Here is a 20,930-nt window from a genome sequence, read left to right as displayed (position 1 = left end):
CTGATCTTCTAGACGCGGCTACAGTACCTTTTAAGAAAAATGATCTCCCTCTGGCGGGGGATGCTAACCGATATCAAGCGCTAGATGAGGATGAGGAAGAGGAAGTGGAGGAGACTATCATTGCGGACTCCAATTATGAAGCAGAGCCTTTACATGAGGAAGATGGGTCGCCTCACACGGACAAGGCTAGTGATAAGGAGGGCTCGAATGTAGAGGGAACTTTGGAGTTGGATTCTGGAACGAATAGTGGAGCTGTGGTAGAGCAACAACTGGTAGTTGGGGCAGAAGATTCAGCGAGCCAGCGGGTTAATTCGCCGATTAAGGAAGTTGATTTTGATAATAAATCCATTTCTTCTACGGATGACATGGCGAGTCGTATTATTAGGTTAGAGGAGCAAGTTAATCAGGGGATGCAGTTGCTCTCGGAGCAGAAGCGCGGACGTGGTCGTCCAAAGGGCTCGGTAAAGGAACGAGAGCCTATACATGCAATTCCGGAAGGTTGTATTAAAAGTCGTCTCAGGAATGCGGAAGAAATGGGTAACAAGCCGAGGGAGTTTGTGGTTGACGTCACCAATAGGCCTAGTATGATTGCAATGAATAATGTCGTCCATAGGCGTTGGTCGGATGATTTGGATAATGATCCTGACTTTCCTTTTTGAGGTGTTCTCCTTCGCTTTTTAGTTTTGTGCCCTTAGTCTGCATCTTGTGCTTTCAAGGGATGTTTTTTCTTTTTCACTTTATAATAAACCTCAATTTAATTAATAAAGAAAATGCTATTGAACATACAATTTGAGTTCGTGAACAATCCAATTTGTGTGTGAATATGACAATCTTTGTGCATTTCGGTCTTTGTCGCTGTGATTAGTGTGTGTAATTCTACATACTATTGTTCATGTAATATAAGTATTGTTCATGAAAGTTGCATTGTTCATGCCACTTGTTCGTGTGAATATTTTAAGTATCACTAAATACAACATTGTTCATGCATGTCTGTTGTTCGTGTGAATATTTTAAGTATTATTAACTACAACATTATTCATGTCACTTGTTCGTGTGAATATTTGAAGTATTACTGAATTTAACTTTGTTCATATCTTTGTTTGGATATGAACATGACAAGTGTCTACGGGTAGTTGGTATGCTCATGTATGTTTTATGTGAATGTTTTAAGCATTACTACATATAACTTTGTTCATGTATTTTGTTGGATATGAACATAGCAACTGTTTAAGAAATGTGGCATTGTTCATGTTTGTTGTTTCTTGTTCATATCACAGAAAGACCACCAAATCTAGAAATCATCTTGCAAAATAAGTTAATAGAGGCACAGTAGAAAGTTATGTATTAAGTAACTCGATGAGTGAATACACTTTGTATTTTGCAAAACTAACTTATGAATATTTCCATCTACAAAGTGGAGGAATATAATGCTACAAAAGACAAAGTTATATCGTGCATACATGGCTAAGAAAGCAAGACTTGAAGCATGTATGTTTTTGGACTTTTTTGTTTTGTTAATGGTAACATTTTTGGAAGGTTAATCATCATGTGAACATAATTCTTATTCTATGAACAGGAGACGGTTCGACTAGAAGCAAACATGATATCGTTAAAGATCCTAAGGATGGAGGTGAAGAGGCTGCGACTGCTGAAATGATGTGAGAGGAGGACTGCTGAAATGTGCATCTACACATTATCGCGAGTTGTGCAAGAATAGTAACTTCAAGGCTAATTATGTCTTGCTTAGATGAGACAATTCAGGAATATGAACAAGTTATAGACTTTCAACAAATATTATATTATATGTCATATTTCAATAGACCACAGATTCATGATTACATTTGATAATTGGAATCCAAATTTATGCATTTTCATTGTTCTACTTTGCTGACATATGTTTATGTAAATTTATATGTGCAAATATTTGGTTATATATGCACTGTCATTCAACAATAGCAATTAATTGACAAGTAAATAATTTTTAAAGTTTTATAAATGATGTGCCATTTTCAAAAGTCATAATAACACAATGAATGAACACACAGTAGTTATACGCAAAACATGATATAATGTTGTTGAATATATGGAAAACATACATGAACAAAAAATATGTTCATTGATTGAAAAATGTTTGTTCATAATATAATATAGTCATGAATAAAAGGATATGCCAACAGTACACAATGCACACACACGACCTGTAATGTCAAAACTGTTCAAACCACAAAATAAGGTAATGAATAAAAACATAACTTCGTCGAACATTTACCTATTATATGATCAACACTCACATGTAGAAAAAACAAAAACAAAAACATAACTTTTCCTAACATTTATCTAGTATATGATAAACATTCATATGTAGAAAAAATATGAACAAGAATATAACTTCATCTAACATTTATCTATTATATGATTAAAACTAATATGTAGAAAACGCACATTGAAAGGTATGATGCGTATCGAACATTGAAAAATAAATTAGAAATAAATTCGAGAACTCTCCTTAATTCAACATTATTTATGTCAACAATTCTGACCACAAGATAATGAATAGAAAAATCAGTAGACGTAGGAACATAAATTTTAGTATAAATGGTGAATATTGATGGAACTTCTCACGTGAGTAAAGATTAGATGTGATTTGGTCAAAATCATAATTTCCCTAATTAAAAGATATGTGAATGCATGATTTTAGGATAGTCACGGTTACTTGATTAGATAAAATGACTACATTATCCTTTATACCGAAAATAACACATGGATACTTCAATGGATATGAGCCGTTAGATAGATCAAATCTATGGCTTTGATTTGTTCTTAGGTGTCACAAAAATATGGAGTTCTCACAGGACCCTCCCTATATATATAAACACTTCTTAAAATATAAAATATAAACAATTTTCAGCCCTTAGATCATTAAGATCTACGGTTGATTCGTAACCTGTTGGATGAATTTGTGGTCCTGAGTTCGAATCTCAAAGGTAGCAAAAATTTATTCTTCACAATTTGTAACCATGTTGAATGAATTCATACGTGTTCTACATAAAATTCGTACATTGTAAAACATTTTTATTTTTATTTTAAGAAGTGTTTTAACGGTAGTCCTTCCCTATATATATATATATATATACATACATACATAGGAAATGATTCCAATGAGATTTCTCATATATCTATGCTTTATTTTTAGGGTAAATATCATGAAAACCCTCGAACTATATCCATTTTATCAAAAATACCCTGAAACTTTCGAAATGTTCTCTAAACCCTCAAACTATCAGGTTTTAATCAAATATATCCCGCATCTATTTTTCTGTTACCAGAAACGTGATGTGGCTCGCCGGATGCCACAATGTAATTTATATTATTTTTTTTAAACGACATGAAAAAAACAACTTCGTTTCGTACCATATTCTATCGTGTTTATCCCTAATTCTAGGTTATTAGCGTGAATTTCAAACACGATATGAGTGAATTTTAAATTTCAGAGTGGATTTTTTAAAATGATATGGTACGAAACGACGTTGTTTTCGCCATTGCATTTAAAAAATATATAATATAAATTACATTGTGGCATTCGGCGAGCCACATCACGTTTTTGGTGACCGAAAAATAGATGCGAGATATATTTGATAAAAATCTGATAATTTGAGGGTTTAGAGAACATTTTAAAAGTTTCAGGATATTTTTGATAAAGCTGATATATATATTTCATGATATTTACCCTTATTTTTACTATTGACTATTTTCAAAGTTGGCGCTATTATTAATTAAGTTCAAACTGAAAACACAGAACGAAAAAGAAAAAACGGCAACTGATACGTATGATGCTTTGCATCCTAATTCCTAAATGAGGCCAACCTGGAAAAAAAAAAAGCTTTTTTGACGAGTGAATCTCGTATGGTATGTGTTGAATTCCTCCAAAACTAAGAAAAGCAATAAAAGCAAAAACACTACATAAAACAAAACAAAAGGGAAATACGAATACCCCATAAACCATAAAGAAAAAGAAACAGCAGCACCACCAATTCCAAAAAAGAAAGCAAAAGGATTATTAAGCACACCTTCATTCTCGATCCTCACCTTTCTTTTTAGCAGCGATGGCCTTCACATTCAAAGCGGTGGCGCTGTTGCTCGCCGCCACCTTCTCCGCGGCGGCAGGTACGTGGTGCGTGGTGAGGAGCGACGCAACCGAAGTGGCTATGCAAAGAGCTCTGGACTACGCATGCAGCGGCGGCGCCGACTGCGCGCCCATTCAGTCTTCCGGCCTCTGCTATCTTCCCAATACTTTGCCGGCACACGCTTCCTATGCCATCAACAGTTATTACCAGCGCCGGAGGGCCAACGACCCCACCGCCTGCTCTTTCGCCGGTGCCGCCGCCATCGCTGCCACTGATCCAAGTTCGCACTTTCATGTTTTAATTCACTCTTTTTTGCATGTGTTTCAACTTCTTGTTTGGGGCCGGGGTTATAATATTTCATTTTTACTGATTTTTTTATTTTCTCTTGTATTAGGCTATGGATCTTGTGTTTACCCCTCATCTCCAAGGTAAAATTTATTCAATAATTTTACCCATTTCCTTATTTTACATATGCAGCTTTTTTGTTTTTCAGCTTTATTAATTCTAGGTTTCTGTCTTTTATTTTTTCTATTTATACAATAGTATAAAGATCAGGATAAAAAGAAAAGAAGAATCAAGAATAAGTTCCTGCTTGTTTTCTAATTTTGACGAATTTATTCAAACTAATGAAAAGGCTATCATCCAATCAATCTCATAATTAGCCAATGTTTTGTACTTAAGATCTAATGGAACAGTTCTTATATTATACAGAGCATTCTTAGTTTCTGACTCTTTCTTTTTTAAATTTCAATTGAGATATTTTCAGTTCTACTGTCAAAGAAAAACGAAAGGCAGAAAAGGAAAAAAGAAAAGATAGATTTTGTATATTAACCAAAGAGCACATACAGCCTAAACATTTCCAGGAGTATGTTTTATAGTAAGTGTTTGTATAGATAGATTTTGTATAGACTCATTTTATCTATGTTACTGATTTCCTATCACAAATTTTCAGCATTAATTTTTATTTTTTTAGTTTTGTGTTATTGATTTTCGTTTATTATTTCTTAATTTAATGCAAACTTTAAGTGCCACTGAAACAGAGGTACTAACTTAATTATCTTCAGAGCTTATACCTTAATTTGACGCTACAAATATAAATTAGATTCATGAATTCACGGTTTGCATACGACGAATTTTGTAGGAACAAATTTGTCGACTTTGAGACCCACCTATGGATGATCCTTTGTAAAACAATGTGAATTAATTGAAAATCGAAATTCTATCGGTAGAAATTTCCAATTGCCGGAAAATTTAAATGTGATTCCAATTTTGCAACAAATTAGAAGGTTTATGTACATACTTGCAACACCTTAAAAGTAGTGTCAAATTTATAAATTGGGTGATTTAGTTAAAAAGGATGGATGTGTGTGTGCTTTCATGTCCTCCAATTTCTTGTGCTAACAGTGCAGTCTCCAAATTTTCAGCAATGCAGGAGGGGCGGTGCCGAGGCCTACCGGCACAAATATTCCGAGCACAATGCCGACTCTAACTCAACCACCTCCGCCACCCACGGCGCCTTTGTATGGTGGTGGAGGGATGGGAAGTGTAGTGGCCGAGTCCCCTATGTCTAATGCTTCACAAACTTGCTTGTTGAAAACAAGTATATTCTACATCACTTGTGTGATTTTTTTGCTCGTTTTTCTTCCAAACCTCCATCTATAGGAACTACATTTGTTAAATGTGAAGAGACTAGGTTAGCTCAGGCTCAGCTTGCATCATAACGTTGGCCCCAATCTTATTTTTTATTGAAGTTTTTTATGTCTTCAAAATTCACACCTGCTGCAATCCGTATTGTATACATGTTCACTCCTATTCAATAGCTTGCACGCATCAATGTTGCTCTTTTGTTGGCTCTCTATAGGCCGCGCTCACTTACTCAAAGATTAAATTGTTTTAGATTACTTGAGATTGAACTAACTCAACATTAATTTGATCATAGAGTGTAGGCAAAGATTCATAAGACAAGATCGATTCTACGTGAAACTATTTCGAGATTGAATTTCAAATTGTGTACATTCAATATAAATAAAAAATTATGAGACTAGTTACATTTAGTCCTACTAGCCAAACAATTCCTAATTATGTTTTATATTTATCTTATTTTTGAATCCCTAGACTAGAGCAAACAATTTGTATTTGAGTAGCACGAGTGTCGCAATAGAAGAACATTGAGGTCACAACTTGATTTAGCTTTCGAGCCAAATAAAATTTATTTATTATTTAAGGACATTTATTTTACATTATTGATAAAATGTATGATTCAATATTTTTATTTTTAAGAGTAGTATCTAATCCTACTATTTAAACGAGATATGAATCAAACAAAACTAATTTAAATGATAGAAATAATCAAGAGACTTGGAATATTCTAAAGTTTCAATCTATGAAAGTAATATTTATCAGGAGTAATCAAATCATCCAAAGTAAACACCTCAAGAGAGAGAGTGTGTGTTTGAATTTAGATAAAGTGGAGTAGGAAGTGAGGACAAAAGTTAACCTAGTCAACTAAGGATTTTTTTTAATCTTTTAAGCAAAAAATGGCTATATGTTTGTTTTGTTTTGTTTTGTTTTTAAATCAACACCCGAGCGGTGAGGGGTTAGGCCCCAACCTGTAGATAAAGCATCAACCAGAATCTCATACATGGCGTTGTCCAAAAGTGACAACGCCCAGAAGAATCAACAAGGATAAACATAAAACAAAGGAACAAACGACATACATAAATGTAGCCCAAAAGTGACTACATCCAGAAGATAAAATTAACAACATCACCAAAGTAAAACACCAAAACAAACTAAGTATCATCATGGAAACGAAATCTGAAGTTAGGATAGTCGAGATGGTCCATCCTAACCAAAGCAAGAAAATAACGTGGAGCAGAAACGCAGTTGAAACTAGTCAGAGCCTGGACCCGATGCCCTCTCCTCGCCATAAAATCAACGGGCCGGTTTGCCTTACGATGAATGTGAGTGAAACGGACCTACCGATGCTGAATAAGCTGTCGAATCCAGGCAACAGTATGTCAGATACTAGTGTGACCGTGCTGCCCAGCAGACATGAGCAAAACGATCGCCGCAACTTCCAACTCAACCCAGATATGAGCTGAGAAAGAAAGAGCCAACGTAAGACCCTCGAACATAGCAACTAACTCAACTTCAAAATTGAAAATGGCAGCACATGGAGTGCAGAAAGTAGTAAGAAAGGCTCCAATGTGATCACGAACTGCCCAGGTAGAACTTGTGTATTACTAAGGCTATAGAACTTATAAATTTATAAAGGATTATTAGCATTTAAATATACTAATTTTAGAGGTAGTTTAGTTTTGCTCATGAATTTTGAAAGGAGTAAAAAAATACATGAACTTTCATATTATAGTAATTTTGCCATGTTTTATAATTCCGGCCAAATTAAAGTTGATTTGGCATTAATTGAGTGATGTGGAATTTACATGGCACATAATTGCTGACTTGGCAAAAATTAAATGACTTCACATATATAAATTACAATTAAATGATAAAGAGTGCATGTTTGAACTTAATGTTGAAGTTGGGACTGCTTTCAAAGGCATATTGGATTTACAGTTCTTAAAAAGGGGTTCAAAATGGGTTGGTAGAAGAAGGACCTGATAAAGCATTCCTGAAGACATATCTAGAAGGTGTTTTATTGTGTGCTGTGGAAAAAAAATGGGAACAATCCGCAATTATGTGTCATGTAAATTTCACATCACTCAATTAATGCCACTAGACTAGACTATCAAGTCAACTTTAATTTAATTGGAATTATAAAAAATGGCAAAATTACTATAATGTGAAAGTTCATATTTTTTTTTTACTCATTTCAAACTTTATATGTAAGATCAAACTACTTCTCCAAAGTTAGTGTATTTAGACACTAATAATCCATATATAAAAAATGACTATTATAACATTTTTTTGTAAATAAAAAAAATTAAAGACAACGCAATTAAAGACTCGATATGGGATACATATTTTTTTAATTTGATTTTGATTCGATATATATGGCAATAAAGGTAATGTAAAAAAGAAAGAAAATGTAATGTAATGCTGAAAAATAACAGTGCTGACAGTTCCTCCATGCCTATTCTTTCATATAAATTTGCCCAATTTTTTTTTTTTTTAAATCTTTGATATTCTTTGTTTAGTTATTAAATAAAAATTATTTTTCATCCAGAAAAAATAAATTAAATTAGGGTCAACACTATCCAGAAAATGCAAAGGTAGTTTCATTACAATAATTATTATAGTATTAAAAATGAAATTTTAATAAAATAAAAAAAAATTAATCGACCCAGCCAGAGAGATCTCAGTTTCAGTTCAGTCTCAACGACTGAAAACGAAGCCAAATTACAACACGAATTGCTGCCAGATCTATTTTCTGGCCTCTTTGATTCAGTAAACTTCATATCCTAGAGAGAGAGAGAGAGAAGATGAATATATTCAGGTTAGCAGGGGATATGACCCATTTGGCAAGTGTTCTTGTTTTGCTCCTCAAGATTCACACTATCAAATCTTGTGCTGGTAATGCATTTTTCTCATCTTTTGTATATTTTCACACAATCTCTATGTGCGTGCGCGCTTGTGATCTGGTTATTGATCAAGTGACGACGTCTTGCTAATATCTTTTTCATTGATCGCGGATATTGTATTTATTTCTGTTGCTACATTCCGTAATGTGCAATTCTCAGAAAAATACTTTATCTAGGGTTTAAGGTAATTTGTTCTGATGATTTGAGAAATTGAGGAATGTGTATGTGTTTGTAAAATTTGTGTGGGCTTGTTTTTTAATGCAGCTTGGAATTAGCAGGGATCAACCAATATGTGCCAATTCTCAACTGCTAGAATGTATCATAGAGGTCAACGTCTTCGAGTTTCGCTAGCCAGATCATGTCAGATTGTCTAGATTATCTATTGTGAACGATATAAAAATGATAGGAAGATTTATGGAGAGGATTTTACGGACTGCTGTTTTATAAACAGCGTTTCTCGGTTATTTTTAGGCAAGATGCTTAGAATTCTTTTCTCAGTAGTCAAATTGTGGTGGGATCAAGTGTTTAACACAGATGTAGTTTAGCATGCTTGTTTTCAACTTGATGTCTCATATGACAGGCATTGCCTGTTAGGTTTATCTGCATGGGGAGCGGCCAAAGATGTTAGATTCTCGACAATCTATAACTTAGAAGCAAATATAAACTCCCATCTTCTTTGTGCTTGTGCTAGTTCAGTGAAGAACATAAGTTACCGCACCTACAATCTCCTTAGATTGAATAGACTCCCCTACTGAACGAAGTTTTTGTATTATTGTTATGAACAGTCCATTAGTTGAATCATTTATGCATGGAAATTCTCTTAAAATGCTTTGTTAGTGTGGAACAGTTATTTGTGTAATTTAAGTAGTCATTTGGCCTAATCTTTGTTGCCAAAATTTGTGAGGGGAGTGAATGATAATTTTTTTATTATTATTATTATTATTATGTAGCTGTCTCTCTGTGAAAGTATGCACACGAGGTGGAAGTTTGGTTGACATACATGATACATCCCAATGAATATGATTTGGCTTGACCAAATAATAGATCCGGTGGTTAATGGAATGTTGCCTTGTAAAATCCTAATGGAGCCATGAGATATACATTGACATTGTGATCTTTTAATGAATATCATTTCCTATAAATTTAATTTGATTTTCAGAAAAACATTACATCCATTATAAGGTATCAATATTCAGTCTGCTATTTCATTTTTACTTGTACTTTAGAATGATTTTACTTGTCCAATTTTATAAAAGAATGACAACCCTTGGATGCAGTAATTGTACTTCTGGCCCATTCTGAATGAATTATATTGTGAGAAAGTATTCATGTTTAGTGTGTAATGCCTTGTATAAGTTGTTATTTTCTTAAACAAGCTTATTTATTTTTCTTCTGTTGGGAGCTGCACTGAATAGTTCTATGTTTCTATTTTAACAAAGCATCTAATGTTGACATTACTTTTTGCAGGCGTTTCTTTGAAGACTCAGGAACTCTATGCTATTATTTTTGTTACTCGATACTTGGATCTTTTCACGGACTATATCTCACTCTACAATACATTAATGAAAATTATTTTCTTGGGAAGTTCTATATCGATAGTCTGGTATATGAAGCATCACAAGGTTGTCCGCAGATCCTACAACAAAGACCAGGACACTTTCCGCCACTACGTCCTTATGATACCCTGTTTGTTATTAGCACTAATTGTAAATGAGAAGTTTTCCTTCAAAGAGGTACCTCGACCTCCGTTAAAGAGCTAGTAACCTTTAAACTTACTGGAGTTCTTTTGTCTTGCTAATGAGTTGTTTATCAGGTGATGTGGACATTTTCCTTATATTTGGAAGCTGTTGCCATCCTTCCTCAGTTAGTTTTGTTGCAGAGAACAAGGAATATTGACAACTTGACTGGCCAATACGTTTTTCTTCTAGGGTAATTGTTTATTGCAGCATTCCTAATTGTTGAGTGAAGATCTTGCTTTTCTCTATCTTTAATAAAGGATGATCAATAATGGTTCCCCATTCCCCCCGTGGCGACTCGAACCCCCAATGTATTGATTGGAGGGGAAGCGTCTTACCAACTGAGCTGCGCTTTGTTGTCGCGTACCAGTTTCGTCGTTTTTCACACTTTATACTGGTATATGAGCTTTACTGCTTGAATATGATTAGTTGGATAATGCCAGCGTTCTTTAAGAGGGGTCGGTGACTATATAACAAACATAGAAATTGGCAATCAATTCTAGTATTGAGGTTAGGAGATAGTATTTGATAAATGATCAAGCTTCTCCTACCTTCAATTTTTGTTGCGTTCCATACTCTAACATCCTATATCCCTCTATAATTTTATCTCAATTGAAAAACATTGCTCTAATGATCATTCAGTCATCAATTATATTTTGCTTATGTCTAACCAAGCTTTTCTGATTTTAGATGTTCACAGATTCCATAACTAGACTCCATGCTTTGTGTCATGTATCTTTTAATCTGTTCAACAACTGCTAACAAGCTTATTAACAGTTTTTGGTGATCAATGTATTTCTCTTTTGTACTGTATAGCCCTTTTCAGGGTTGTTTTTCTCTCTTTGGAAGATCGATCACTTTAATAACTGTGATCTGATCAAGCTCTCTTGGCAGAACAAGTATTTTAAAGCAAAATTATGTATGTGTTAGAAATTTCATAACCAGGATTGTTGTGTTGCAGTTTAAATCAAATTATATTTATTGTTGATAAAATGCCCGGACCCTATTATTCATATATCTGAAGTGGAGTCGTCTCATCTTCCTACAAGATTTATGAACTAACGCTTGCAGAAACACGCACTTGCTTTCAACAAGAAAACAGTGTTTTACCATGTCAATGTTAAAGTTCTGTTTAACTATGCCATTCTTTCCGTGGTTGTGGTATTAGCTGATGATCTTCTTGCCCTTTTCATTGCAGTGCATACCGAGCATTTTATATCCTTAACTGGATTTACCGCTACTTCACTGAACCACACTATGTGCACTGGATAAGTATGCCTCTCGATTTATATCTCCCCCCCCCCCCCCCTCTCTCTATCTCAAATAATGTTTGTATCCCATTTCTGCTTGCACAGTTTGGATTTCAGGACTTGTTCAGACGCTCCTTTATGCTGATTTCTTCTATTACTACTTCCAAAGGTAAGATCTCCATATGCACCATCTAAGGCTTGGTTTTGATCTCCATATCTGCCATCTAAAGCTCGATTAGTCTCCTAAAAAAGGGTGTATATATATAAATATCTAAAATTCTACTGTTTTCAGCTGGAAGAATAACGTGAAGCTTGAATTGCCTGCTTGAGTTTGCTTTGAGAAAGATACAAAGGGTGCAAGACTTTTGAGAGTCATATGTTTAGACAAACAGATCATATATTGGTTTTGAACTACGGCTCGTCCTGTAGCCGTAGATCTGAGAAGAGGCGAAGCATCTCTTTCTTTCACTCACTACTTGTGACGTATTCATTTGTAGCATTTGAAGAGCATTATTTAGTATTGTTGATGAAAATGTGCAAGTATTCTTGCTCCAAATCTGCAAGATTTGCTTAGTAAGGTCTGGCGGGTTTGATGCCCAACCATTTATTTAGTTACTTGAAGCAAATGATCATATGATTCACATGATGATTCCCTTCAAGTTTGTTGCACAAATATGGAAAACTACATTACGAGTGTTTTACTCTATTAATCTTATTTTTCTCACAATTCTTGTATCATCCCGCATTGGACAACCTATATAAATACTTATATCCAACGTGTATTTTTCTATCCCACAATTATTTTGCACCACCAATTTAATTTGACTAATTAATTGGAGATTTATTTGACAAACTTTTTTTTTTGGCAACATTATTTGACAAATTTGATTATCACAAAGGTAATATTAACAAGATTAAATTGATCAACAAAAATAAAATTATTTATTTACTAATTACGTGGTCAAAATGTCACCTTTTCCTAAATAAATGAAGACTAAATTAGAAAATATCTCAGGTTGTTGGTGCAAGAAAGGAAGATTTACAAGCAAAAAATCACCCAACATGCCACGGTTGTTGCTTGAGTTTAAGTGTTCTGTTGTGGCTCGTGAAAAACATATGCATAATCCTTAAATATGTACTTAAACTTCAATTATCATGTCGTTTATGCCTGACTTCTTGTTAATTAATGTAATGAAGAAGATTTAAGTAGTTTGATTGTAAGAGTACGTTCATGTATTCATTGTGTCACATATTTAATACTCCTTACCAACGAAGAAACAATTAGTTTCACCAGAGGAACATGAATACAATTGGCCTTGAATTTTTTGTTTAGATTCAGGAATTTTCTGAAATGGAAATACCGAGGCTTTTATAGAGCCCTTTCTTCTTTTTTTAACCTTCTCTTGTAATTTTAGATCAATGAAATTTGACATGTATATTGGTTACAATATATTGATATTAGATGAGATGAGCAAATGCAATCGCAGGCTTCAAGTAGTCTTGTAGCCCCTTTTGCTAAAAAGGCTGTTGATTTTCAGTTTCTTGTTGCCTTGTGCTACAGCAGTTCAACTTATGTATCTTCAATATAAACTAGTACATTCGCCCGTGCGATGCACGGCGAACATAGTTTTGCATCAAAATTAAACGATGTAGTGTGTGTATGGTTAAGCAATTAGGGGTCAATGTCTAAAACCGAAGGTCTTGGGTTCGAGTCCCCTGTGGCGCGGCCTTTAAATTTCTTTATTTAATCATGTTAATTTATCAAAAGTAAATAAGTTAAATGATGTATCAAATAAATAAAAAATAAATATTAAATATAGTTAGAATATAAGTAAATGTAAATTATTTTTTCTTAAAAAATAAAATAATCTACATCAATTACTCAGTAAAGATTCTTAATTTTATTTTATAATTTTGAAAAGTATCGTTTTTAATTTTCCATCTATTTGATGGAATACTTTATTTTCTTCTCTAAAATTATAGAATAAACACATCATTCAAATTAAAAGAAACGAAGAAATAATAAAAAAAGAGTTTTCACGTCGCAATATATATTTTTAAAACATGAGTTAATCATGCATAAAATTATTTTTTCTAAGTTAGCTCATTACCTATGTCATCTTATTAGAAAGACTTCAATTAATAAGTAGGAAAATAAATTATATTATTAGAATTTATTAGATTACTAATAAAAGAGTTGAATAATTATTTGATACCAAATCAAAGATCTTGCATTTTTCTTTAATTTAAGAGATATATAGAATATTTTTTATAAATAAAATTTGATTTTTTTAAAAAATCATTAAAATATGGAAAAGAGAATATGAGAGAGAGAGAGAGTATAGAAACTTGAAGAATGCGTATGATGAAAGAGATGAGAGAGGAGAGAGGTGAGAGAAAATATATGGGATTTGTTGAGTTTTATAAAATACCCTTTGATTGATTCTTTGATTACAATTTTGCCACAAATTGTGTTTTCATATAATAAATAGATTTCATTGAAATAAATCTACAAAATTAAAGAAATGCAAATAATTGAGATTACAACATTTGTTCTCAGAGCATGAGAAGCATGGTGTTTACTATTTAGGATCTTGTGGATCAAAAAAGGGAAATTTCTATAAGATAAGTAGCACAAATTCTAGATTGCTATATATCTAGTACCCAAACTAGTACAAAACTTTTGTAGATTGAGTGAATGAGCTTGTAGCTCAACTTTCTTCAAGATTATATACATTTGTGTTTATGAGTAGTCATGCTGTGTTAGAGCAAATAGCCTCAACAGATAACTTCTTCAATACATTAGGGCAAGGATCACTTCCAAAGTAGCTATTGGAAACTGATAGCTTGCAACTTTCCTTCCCAAGGCACATCTGTCACAAATTAAATCACATTTTCAATGCTTAGTTTAAAACTCTTGCATATTAAATGATGGGAGTGTACAACTTACCTTTTCTATGATAGCTTGGGAGGTCACCGCGTGACAACTTCCCACCCTAAAACTCGCACATGTTCCTGTAGGTGTCCCGTAGCTCGCGAACTTTATGGTCGATATAGATTGGCCACGGGCGCACCGGAGATGCACCTTGGCCTGGTGGAGCATTCTTTTTGTGCTCGTGCTCTCGACCTGATAATTCGCTACCATGGGATGGCGCTCCACTGCATCAACACAGACGCTCCTTGTTGTTCTTTTAACTAGAGAGATTCTTGATGGATCTCCACCGAGTTCCTCGACTAGTACGACGAGATTTTGCCTTGGCTGTAACCATGATCTAGGCACATGGTACCTAAGGAAAGATTGAAGTAGTTAGAAGTTGTCTAAATGCCTTTTTCTCTTTGTTAAGTAGAAAATTTACCATCGTTGAGTTGGTCGGCCACAGCCAGCTTGACATTTAGGGGATCGGTATGGACCAGTGTAGTGGCAAACTCCACAGCTTCCATTTGCTACAGCAGTCCAATATCTTCCTATGCTTTGTCCATTGATCCACACTTGACCTTTCCCCATGCTTCCCATGTCCAATGCCAACGGCTCGTCTCCATTTGGCGCCTCAAAATACGCCTGCATAGTTCCAATACAAAAAACTTGAGACTCCCCCTGTTAAATTGTATGTACATTCTTGCATCTCTACCTTGTACCATCGAAGGGGCTGCTGATTTTGGGCAATGGCTGCCATAGCAGTCCACTCAACAGATGAGACTTGGGATGGGCTGACCAAATTTAGCTTTTCACCACTTAATCCCACCTGTTTACAAAAAGCATTATGTATTAATGTGTGTATATATGATACTATAACAACTACTATTGTTTTACCTTGTAAGACCATGTTTGCCTTGTTAGATCTCTTTGTCCTTGATCTAGGCCGTTAAGCTTGACTCGCCCTACTCCCACGCTCCAATCCTCGAAATGCAATCCAGTGTTCTTCATTTTCAGAAAGGCATAGACTTCTTATGAGTTATTTAATTAGATACTGTAAAACATATTTAATTTCCTAGATTTTAATCACAATCGTTGTCTATATATATTGAACTCACAGGTAATCCCATGGCTATGCTGAGCAAAGAAATACTATTTCTCCCAGCTTTCAACTTCACTGCGCTACTGAACGTGAATCGTGTATTCGTTCTAGTCCCATAAGCAGATCCTGTAAGCCATCTTTCACATGTTAACACCAACTTAAATTCTTATATCAACAAAGAAGACTTCCTACCTGCAAAATTTCCATTGATGAAGACATGGAGGGCGTGGCCTCGAGATTCCACACTCAGAGTTGGCTTCTGCCCGTTTCTTAGAAATTGCTCAGACGAAGCTATGTCGACACTGTGTTGTAAAAACCAATATATATCAAAATTTGGAAAAGAAAGATATCTTAGTTCATAGCAGAAGAAAGACTGACCTGGTAGTGTACCACAAATAATCGCTGCTATCCCTCGTGACATTTAACTGCTCGACTAGGCCAGGAGCGGTAAATGTTGAACTGTCTTCTAGTGCAGTTGTGTCCTCGCTATACGTATCCCACGAGTGAAGTTGGGAACTTGTCTCCAACATTTGATATCGCGATGTTTGAGCTCCAACCTTAATGATCACAGGACAGTTAGTCTAGCAATGTGTGGATAATGCAAATCTCTATATGTTTTCTATAACTACCTTTGCAGTGTTAAAAACTACATTTCTGCAGTCAGGCAAAATGCTGATGGACCAAGGAGGTAATTTGTAGTGCCTGTTGTTGAACATAATTTTTGCAGCAGATTTAGTGTCGAAGTTGGAAAGAAAAGCTGCGCAGCTGCCCTCCCCTGCCGAGAATACATGAGCCTAGAAACGACGAGTTTTTGGTAAATATAACTGCAGTAATAAGCATTATTAATGCTTCACATTTGAAGGGTGCAGAAGCTAAACCTGCTGAGAGATCCCTAATGAAACCACGGTAGGCTCGGACGAGACAAGTGCGTGCTCACAGAGCTTAATAGCCTTGTGGAGCTCCTTGAGATGGCCATACTTGGGCTCTCGAATCAAACCTAAAAAATGTTTGGAAATTAATTTCATCCATCAACTTTGCATCTTCACATCAACAATATTGTCAAAATAATAGAATAACATACCATATTCATCAATAGGAGCATCATAGTCGTAGCTGGTTGTGATGAACGGACCCCCGGCAGTGCGCCCGAAGTTGGTGCCCCCATGGTACTAATGAGTAAACTCCATTCAGATTCCAACAAATTATGCAAAATTAAGCCATAATCAGAAGATAAGCTTACCATGTAGTAGTTTATAAAGGAACCACCTGTTCGTACAAAACGAGCTACTGCAAACGCGAGATCTTGAACCGGTCGCTCGTGAATCGTTCCTCCAAACTCATTAAACCTGATCGATCATTTCTTCTTATTAGAAACAATATATAGCATTGCAAGAAGTGAAAGATATGTGGTGAAATATCATAGTTACCAGCCACTCCAAGCTTCAGTCCACATAGTAGGCTTATAAGGCTTGTTGGGATAAAATTTATCACAATAGAAGCCGTTACATGTATTTATCTGTTGCATTCTTCAATCAAACCAAGTTTTGGAAATGAATTATTTTTGTTGAGAAAAGAAAAGTGAAATACTACATACGATGGGATCAGGGGCATTATCGTCTTTGCACATGATCCATGGAACTCCGGTGTCGAGTCCAACTGCCATTTTAGCTGCCCAGTTCATATAGGCATCTCCAGCTGCCCCAAGTGCACTCCTTTGTTTCCCATATTCATTCTCAATCTATTCAACAAAAATCAAATGAAACAATATTTGATTAATATTTTATATATGTTCTTAGCAAATAATTATTGTCAACTACATAACGTTTATAAATGAGTTGCTTGATAAAAGGTCATTTAGTGAAACTAGACTAACTGGTCAATCAAATGAGTAGAGTTTGAGCTTAAACTTACGAGCGAGCACAAGCTCGTTAAATTAATTAGCTTGAAAATATAAAATTATTTACTTTTACAATATTATAAATGGAAATTATATAAGTTTCTAACCAACTTTATTTGTAATGAGAAAATAAGTAAATTTTAGTGAATACACATTATATTTTTTTGTTAGTAAAATAATTTATTCATGTAGAATATTTTAATTTAAATATGAATTTAGAAAGTCTGTTTAGGCTTCGCTGAACTCAAATTCGTCACGGTTGCACCCCTAATCATGGGTAGAGCCTTACTTGTCAGAAAATATATAATTAGCTAGAAAACTGAAATGAGATTATCAATGAGTCATGAATAAAAATTACTGTTTTGCTACTAATTGAAGCATGGCATAGTCTTACTTGTCATACAATATATAATTAGCACTGACACGTGAATAGATATATAATTAATTAGCACTGACAAATTGAAGTTTACTGCCCAACTTGATACATATGATTCGGATGTTACGCTAGATCCGATTTGGACTATTTTTTTTTGTAATTAATATAGTTTGTGTTCCAAACTTTTAGTATCTTTCAAAAAGTTGTCTCCAACTCACTCTTTTACTTGAACTTGACTTTAAAAAGTTCGACTTATTTTACCCTCATGTTATAGAATCCAACGATGAAATGATGAATTATCTCGTCATATTCAAGATTTCTTAAGTGGAAGTGATAATTTTTGCATTTTTTTTTCCTACTTAAATGATATTGTTTTGATGCTTAAATGAAAAAAAGTTCACATACGTATAATCCATCTAAGAATACGACAACATGAGTCATCATTTCCATTTTCGGATTATATAGTTCAGAATATGAATTGAACATTTTTCAAAGTTGAAATCTTCTAATAATTAGCCTTATATTTTGCAATAAAATTTTTAGGCTTTTATTTGCAACTGCTCACCTTATTACAAAAACAGAAATGCACAGTGCTTACATATGGAGTAATAAAATTGATACCTGGGAGAGTATAATTGGACCTCCTTGTGATTCAAACAGTTTCTCACTCTTCATCATGCCCACTATTTTCTGAGTGAACTTTTCCATAGCCGCCTATTTATAAATATATGTACTCAAACACCAACTTAATCTACCATTCATATTAAAATTAAAAAATAAAATAAAAATAGATAGTTATATGATGCAAATTAAATTGAATAATTTAGAACCTTATAGGGCTCGTTGTCTGTTCTGAAGCTGATCCCAGGTACATATTTCAACCACACGGGAAATCCTCTGCATCATCAAATAGATACAGAAACAAATTAATACAAAAAAATTCAAGAAATCGAAAATAAAAAATTTAAACAATGTTAGAGGAATTACCCAAAATTCCATTCTGCACAAACATAAGGTCCAATTCGCAGATGAACATAGAGGCCTTGTTTTTGCACCGTCTTAATAAATCGTACTAGATCATATCTACCCTCAAAATTATACTGCCAATAAATTAAAAGTTATTTTTAACTTACATATGTAGCAATAATGAAATATGAAATAATTAATTAATTAAACTGACGTTGCCAGGAGAAGGCTCATGCACATTCCAAAACACGTAAGTGTCAATAACATCCAATCCACCATTTTTGGCCTTCAATGTCAGATCTTCCCACATCTACAAATTTTATTCAAACAAAATCACAAATTAAATTAAATTACAAAAAAAAAACTAAAAAAATAGGAAAATAGACATACTTGAGGAGTGCTTCTCGGGTAATGTATGGAACCAGAGAGAAGAATTCTTCTGTTTCCATTGATGATTACAGCCTTGTTATCATAGCTCACACTGCACTTGATCATCTCACACCCCATCACCAACAAAATCAACACCATCAACGTAAATGAACTCGATAAATATTTAGTTCCCATATTTTTCGTTCTTGAATGTGCAATGGAGAAATTGTTTTTGTGCTTAAATCTGCATGAATGGAGGGAAGCGGTGAGATTTGGAAGTGGTGGAATGTGGTGGAAGACCAGATTTATCACATTTGGCAATCACTCAAAATATTAATAAATGCGACAATTTTTTGACAGCCAACAACAAAATTTATAAAAAATAAAACGTAGACTTTTGTTGCTGGTATTCTTGCTTGCGAGCCGAGTGTTCATCATCATGATTTAAATGAAGTAGTACAGTTCAAAATAAAATAAATAATTTATTGTGAGAAATGATACTATATTATAATGAACGTAATCAAGAAGGTATGCCGCGTTGGCCTCATTAAATGTGAGTTTAAATTAATTGGTCTGGGTACTGATGCAGATGGAAAGTTTCAAATTAGATTTGAAATTTTGATTTAGTGCAGGGAAATTGTTAATTTAGGATGATTATTAATTTGCAGACACCAGCTCTTAATTTTCATGTCGGTCAAATATACGTTTTATATATCTTGTGCATGAAACCAAAGTAAAAAAAAAAAAACCAAAAAAATTCTTTTCGAAATTTATTAATGGGAAAAGGTGCAGATTCACCTTGAAGTGGTAGCCCCTATAGCGTATAACCCATCTTACTCACTGTGTGCAACTAAACCTCCGAACTCAAAAAAACGGCTCAACTAAGCCCCTTTGATCAAAGGTGTTATCCCACCGTTAGTCAAACTTTTTTTTTAATTGAAATGTGGGGCCCACCTTTTGCAACCAGAAAAATTTCTTCTTTGAACACACACACTCACACTCAATCGGCTCTCTCTCTCTCTCTCTCTCTCTCTCTCTCTCTCAGTTCACACTAAATTCGCCCCTCCACCTTCTTCCTCACTCTTCTCTTCTCCGGCGACAACAGCCGCCAGCTACCGCCTCTTATCCCTCGGCCTCTCTCCCCTCTTGAGATCTGGCGAAGTGGCAGTGACAAGCCACCACTCTGTCTCATATCTCTCGCCCTCTGTCTCACCAAACCCGGCGGAAACAGCCTCCACGCCGTCTCCGCCTTCCTCCTTGGCGACGGCGAGGCGCCGCCGCCTCCCTCGTGGCTGCCCATGTTGAATTTGTGGCCGTTGACAGGCTCTATGAAGTAGTTATTGATGATTCCCTGATAAGCAGGTACAATCCAGTGACAATCGAGTAGTGATTGGGGAAAGTTAATTAGGGTTGGGAAGACCGGAATCAATCCAACTCTCTCTCTCTCACACACACACAGTGCACAATCAGCCACGGTAAAATCGAACCTGTTTGACCCAGTGCAGCTGGAAATTAGGGCTGAAAAGCTTCCTTAACATGGCGATGTTGAAAAGATAACCATTGATGGTGTCGTGCTTGGTTATGGGGTCTCTGAACTTGACGCGCTCATCGTACGCCGTCGGATCGATTCCTCGATCATCAAACAGGTGGGG

The 20,930-nt window shown here is 34.8% G+C and overlaps 3 protein-coding genes across 4 annotated transcripts; 2 read left to right on the top strand and 1 right to left on the bottom strand.

Annotated features, from left to right (window-relative positions):
* Positions 1 to 3,881: 3,881 nt before the first annotated feature.
* LOC130986792 (PLASMODESMATA CALLOSE-BINDING PROTEIN 3-like) lies at positions 3,882 to 5,978 on the top strand. 2 transcript variants are annotated; one of them, XM_057910330.1, is made up of 4 exons: positions 3,882 to 4,404; positions 4,519 to 4,552; positions 4,891 to 5,001; positions 5,549 to 5,978. In XM_057910330.1, the coding sequence occupies exons 1-4, from the start codon at positions 4,104 to 4,106 to the stop codon at positions 5,784 to 5,786; spliced, it is 684 nt and encodes a 227-aa protein (XP_057766313.1). In that variant the 5' UTR covers positions 3,882 to 4,103; the 3' UTR covers positions 5,787 to 5,978. The 2 variants fall into 2 exon arrangements, with proteins under 2 accessions (XP_057766313.1, XP_057766314.1); XM_057910331.1 differs by lacking the exon at positions 4,891 to 5,001 and having other exon boundaries at positions 3,899 to 4,404.
* A 2,358-nt stretch (positions 5,979 to 8,336) lies between these two features.
* On the top strand, positions 8,337 to 12,344 carry LOC130986794 (ER lumen protein-retaining receptor). The gene is made up of 6 exons (XM_057910334.1): positions 8,337 to 8,660; positions 10,136 to 10,401; positions 10,482 to 10,597; positions 11,603 to 11,676; positions 11,760 to 11,823; positions 11,947 to 12,344. Exons 1-6 carry the CDS (start codon positions 8,570 to 8,572, stop codon positions 11,981 to 11,983), a joined length of 648 nt encoding a protein of 215 aa, XP_057766317.1. The 5' UTR covers positions 8,337 to 8,569; the 3' UTR covers positions 11,984 to 12,344.
* A 1,984-nt stretch (positions 12,345 to 14,328) lies between these two features.
* Positions 14,329 to 19,621, bottom strand: LOC130986767 (beta-galactosidase 3-like). Its single transcript, XM_057910284.1, has 19 exons — positions 19,300 to 19,621; positions 19,124 to 19,219; positions 18,931 to 19,043; positions 18,774 to 18,840; positions 18,565 to 18,657; positions 17,265 to 17,408; positions 17,098 to 17,186; positions 16,911 to 17,016; positions 16,752 to 16,839; positions 16,549 to 16,667; positions 16,300 to 16,464; positions 16,049 to 16,227; positions 15,863 to 15,972; positions 15,687 to 15,796; positions 15,466 to 15,573; positions 15,284 to 15,397; positions 15,011 to 15,213; positions 14,605 to 14,941; positions 14,329 to 14,527 (listed from the first exon to the last, which is right to left on the bottom strand). Exons 1-19 carry the CDS (start codon positions 19,471 to 19,473, stop codon positions 14,408 to 14,410), a joined length of 2,535 nt encoding a protein of 844 aa, XP_057766267.1. The 5' UTR covers positions 19,474 to 19,621; the 3' UTR covers positions 14,329 to 14,407.
* Positions 19,622 to 20,930: the final 1,309 nt, after the last annotated feature.

The sequence above is a fragment of the Salvia miltiorrhiza genome, chromosome 5, assembly GCF_028751815.1.
Source record: "Salvia miltiorrhiza cultivar Shanhuang (shh) chromosome 5, IMPLAD_Smil_shh, whole genome shotgun sequence".
Taxonomy (NCBI): domain Eukaryota; kingdom Viridiplantae; phylum Streptophyta; class Magnoliopsida; order Lamiales; family Lamiaceae; genus Salvia; species Salvia miltiorrhiza.
This window is presented reverse-complemented; position numbering and strand designations above follow the sequence as displayed.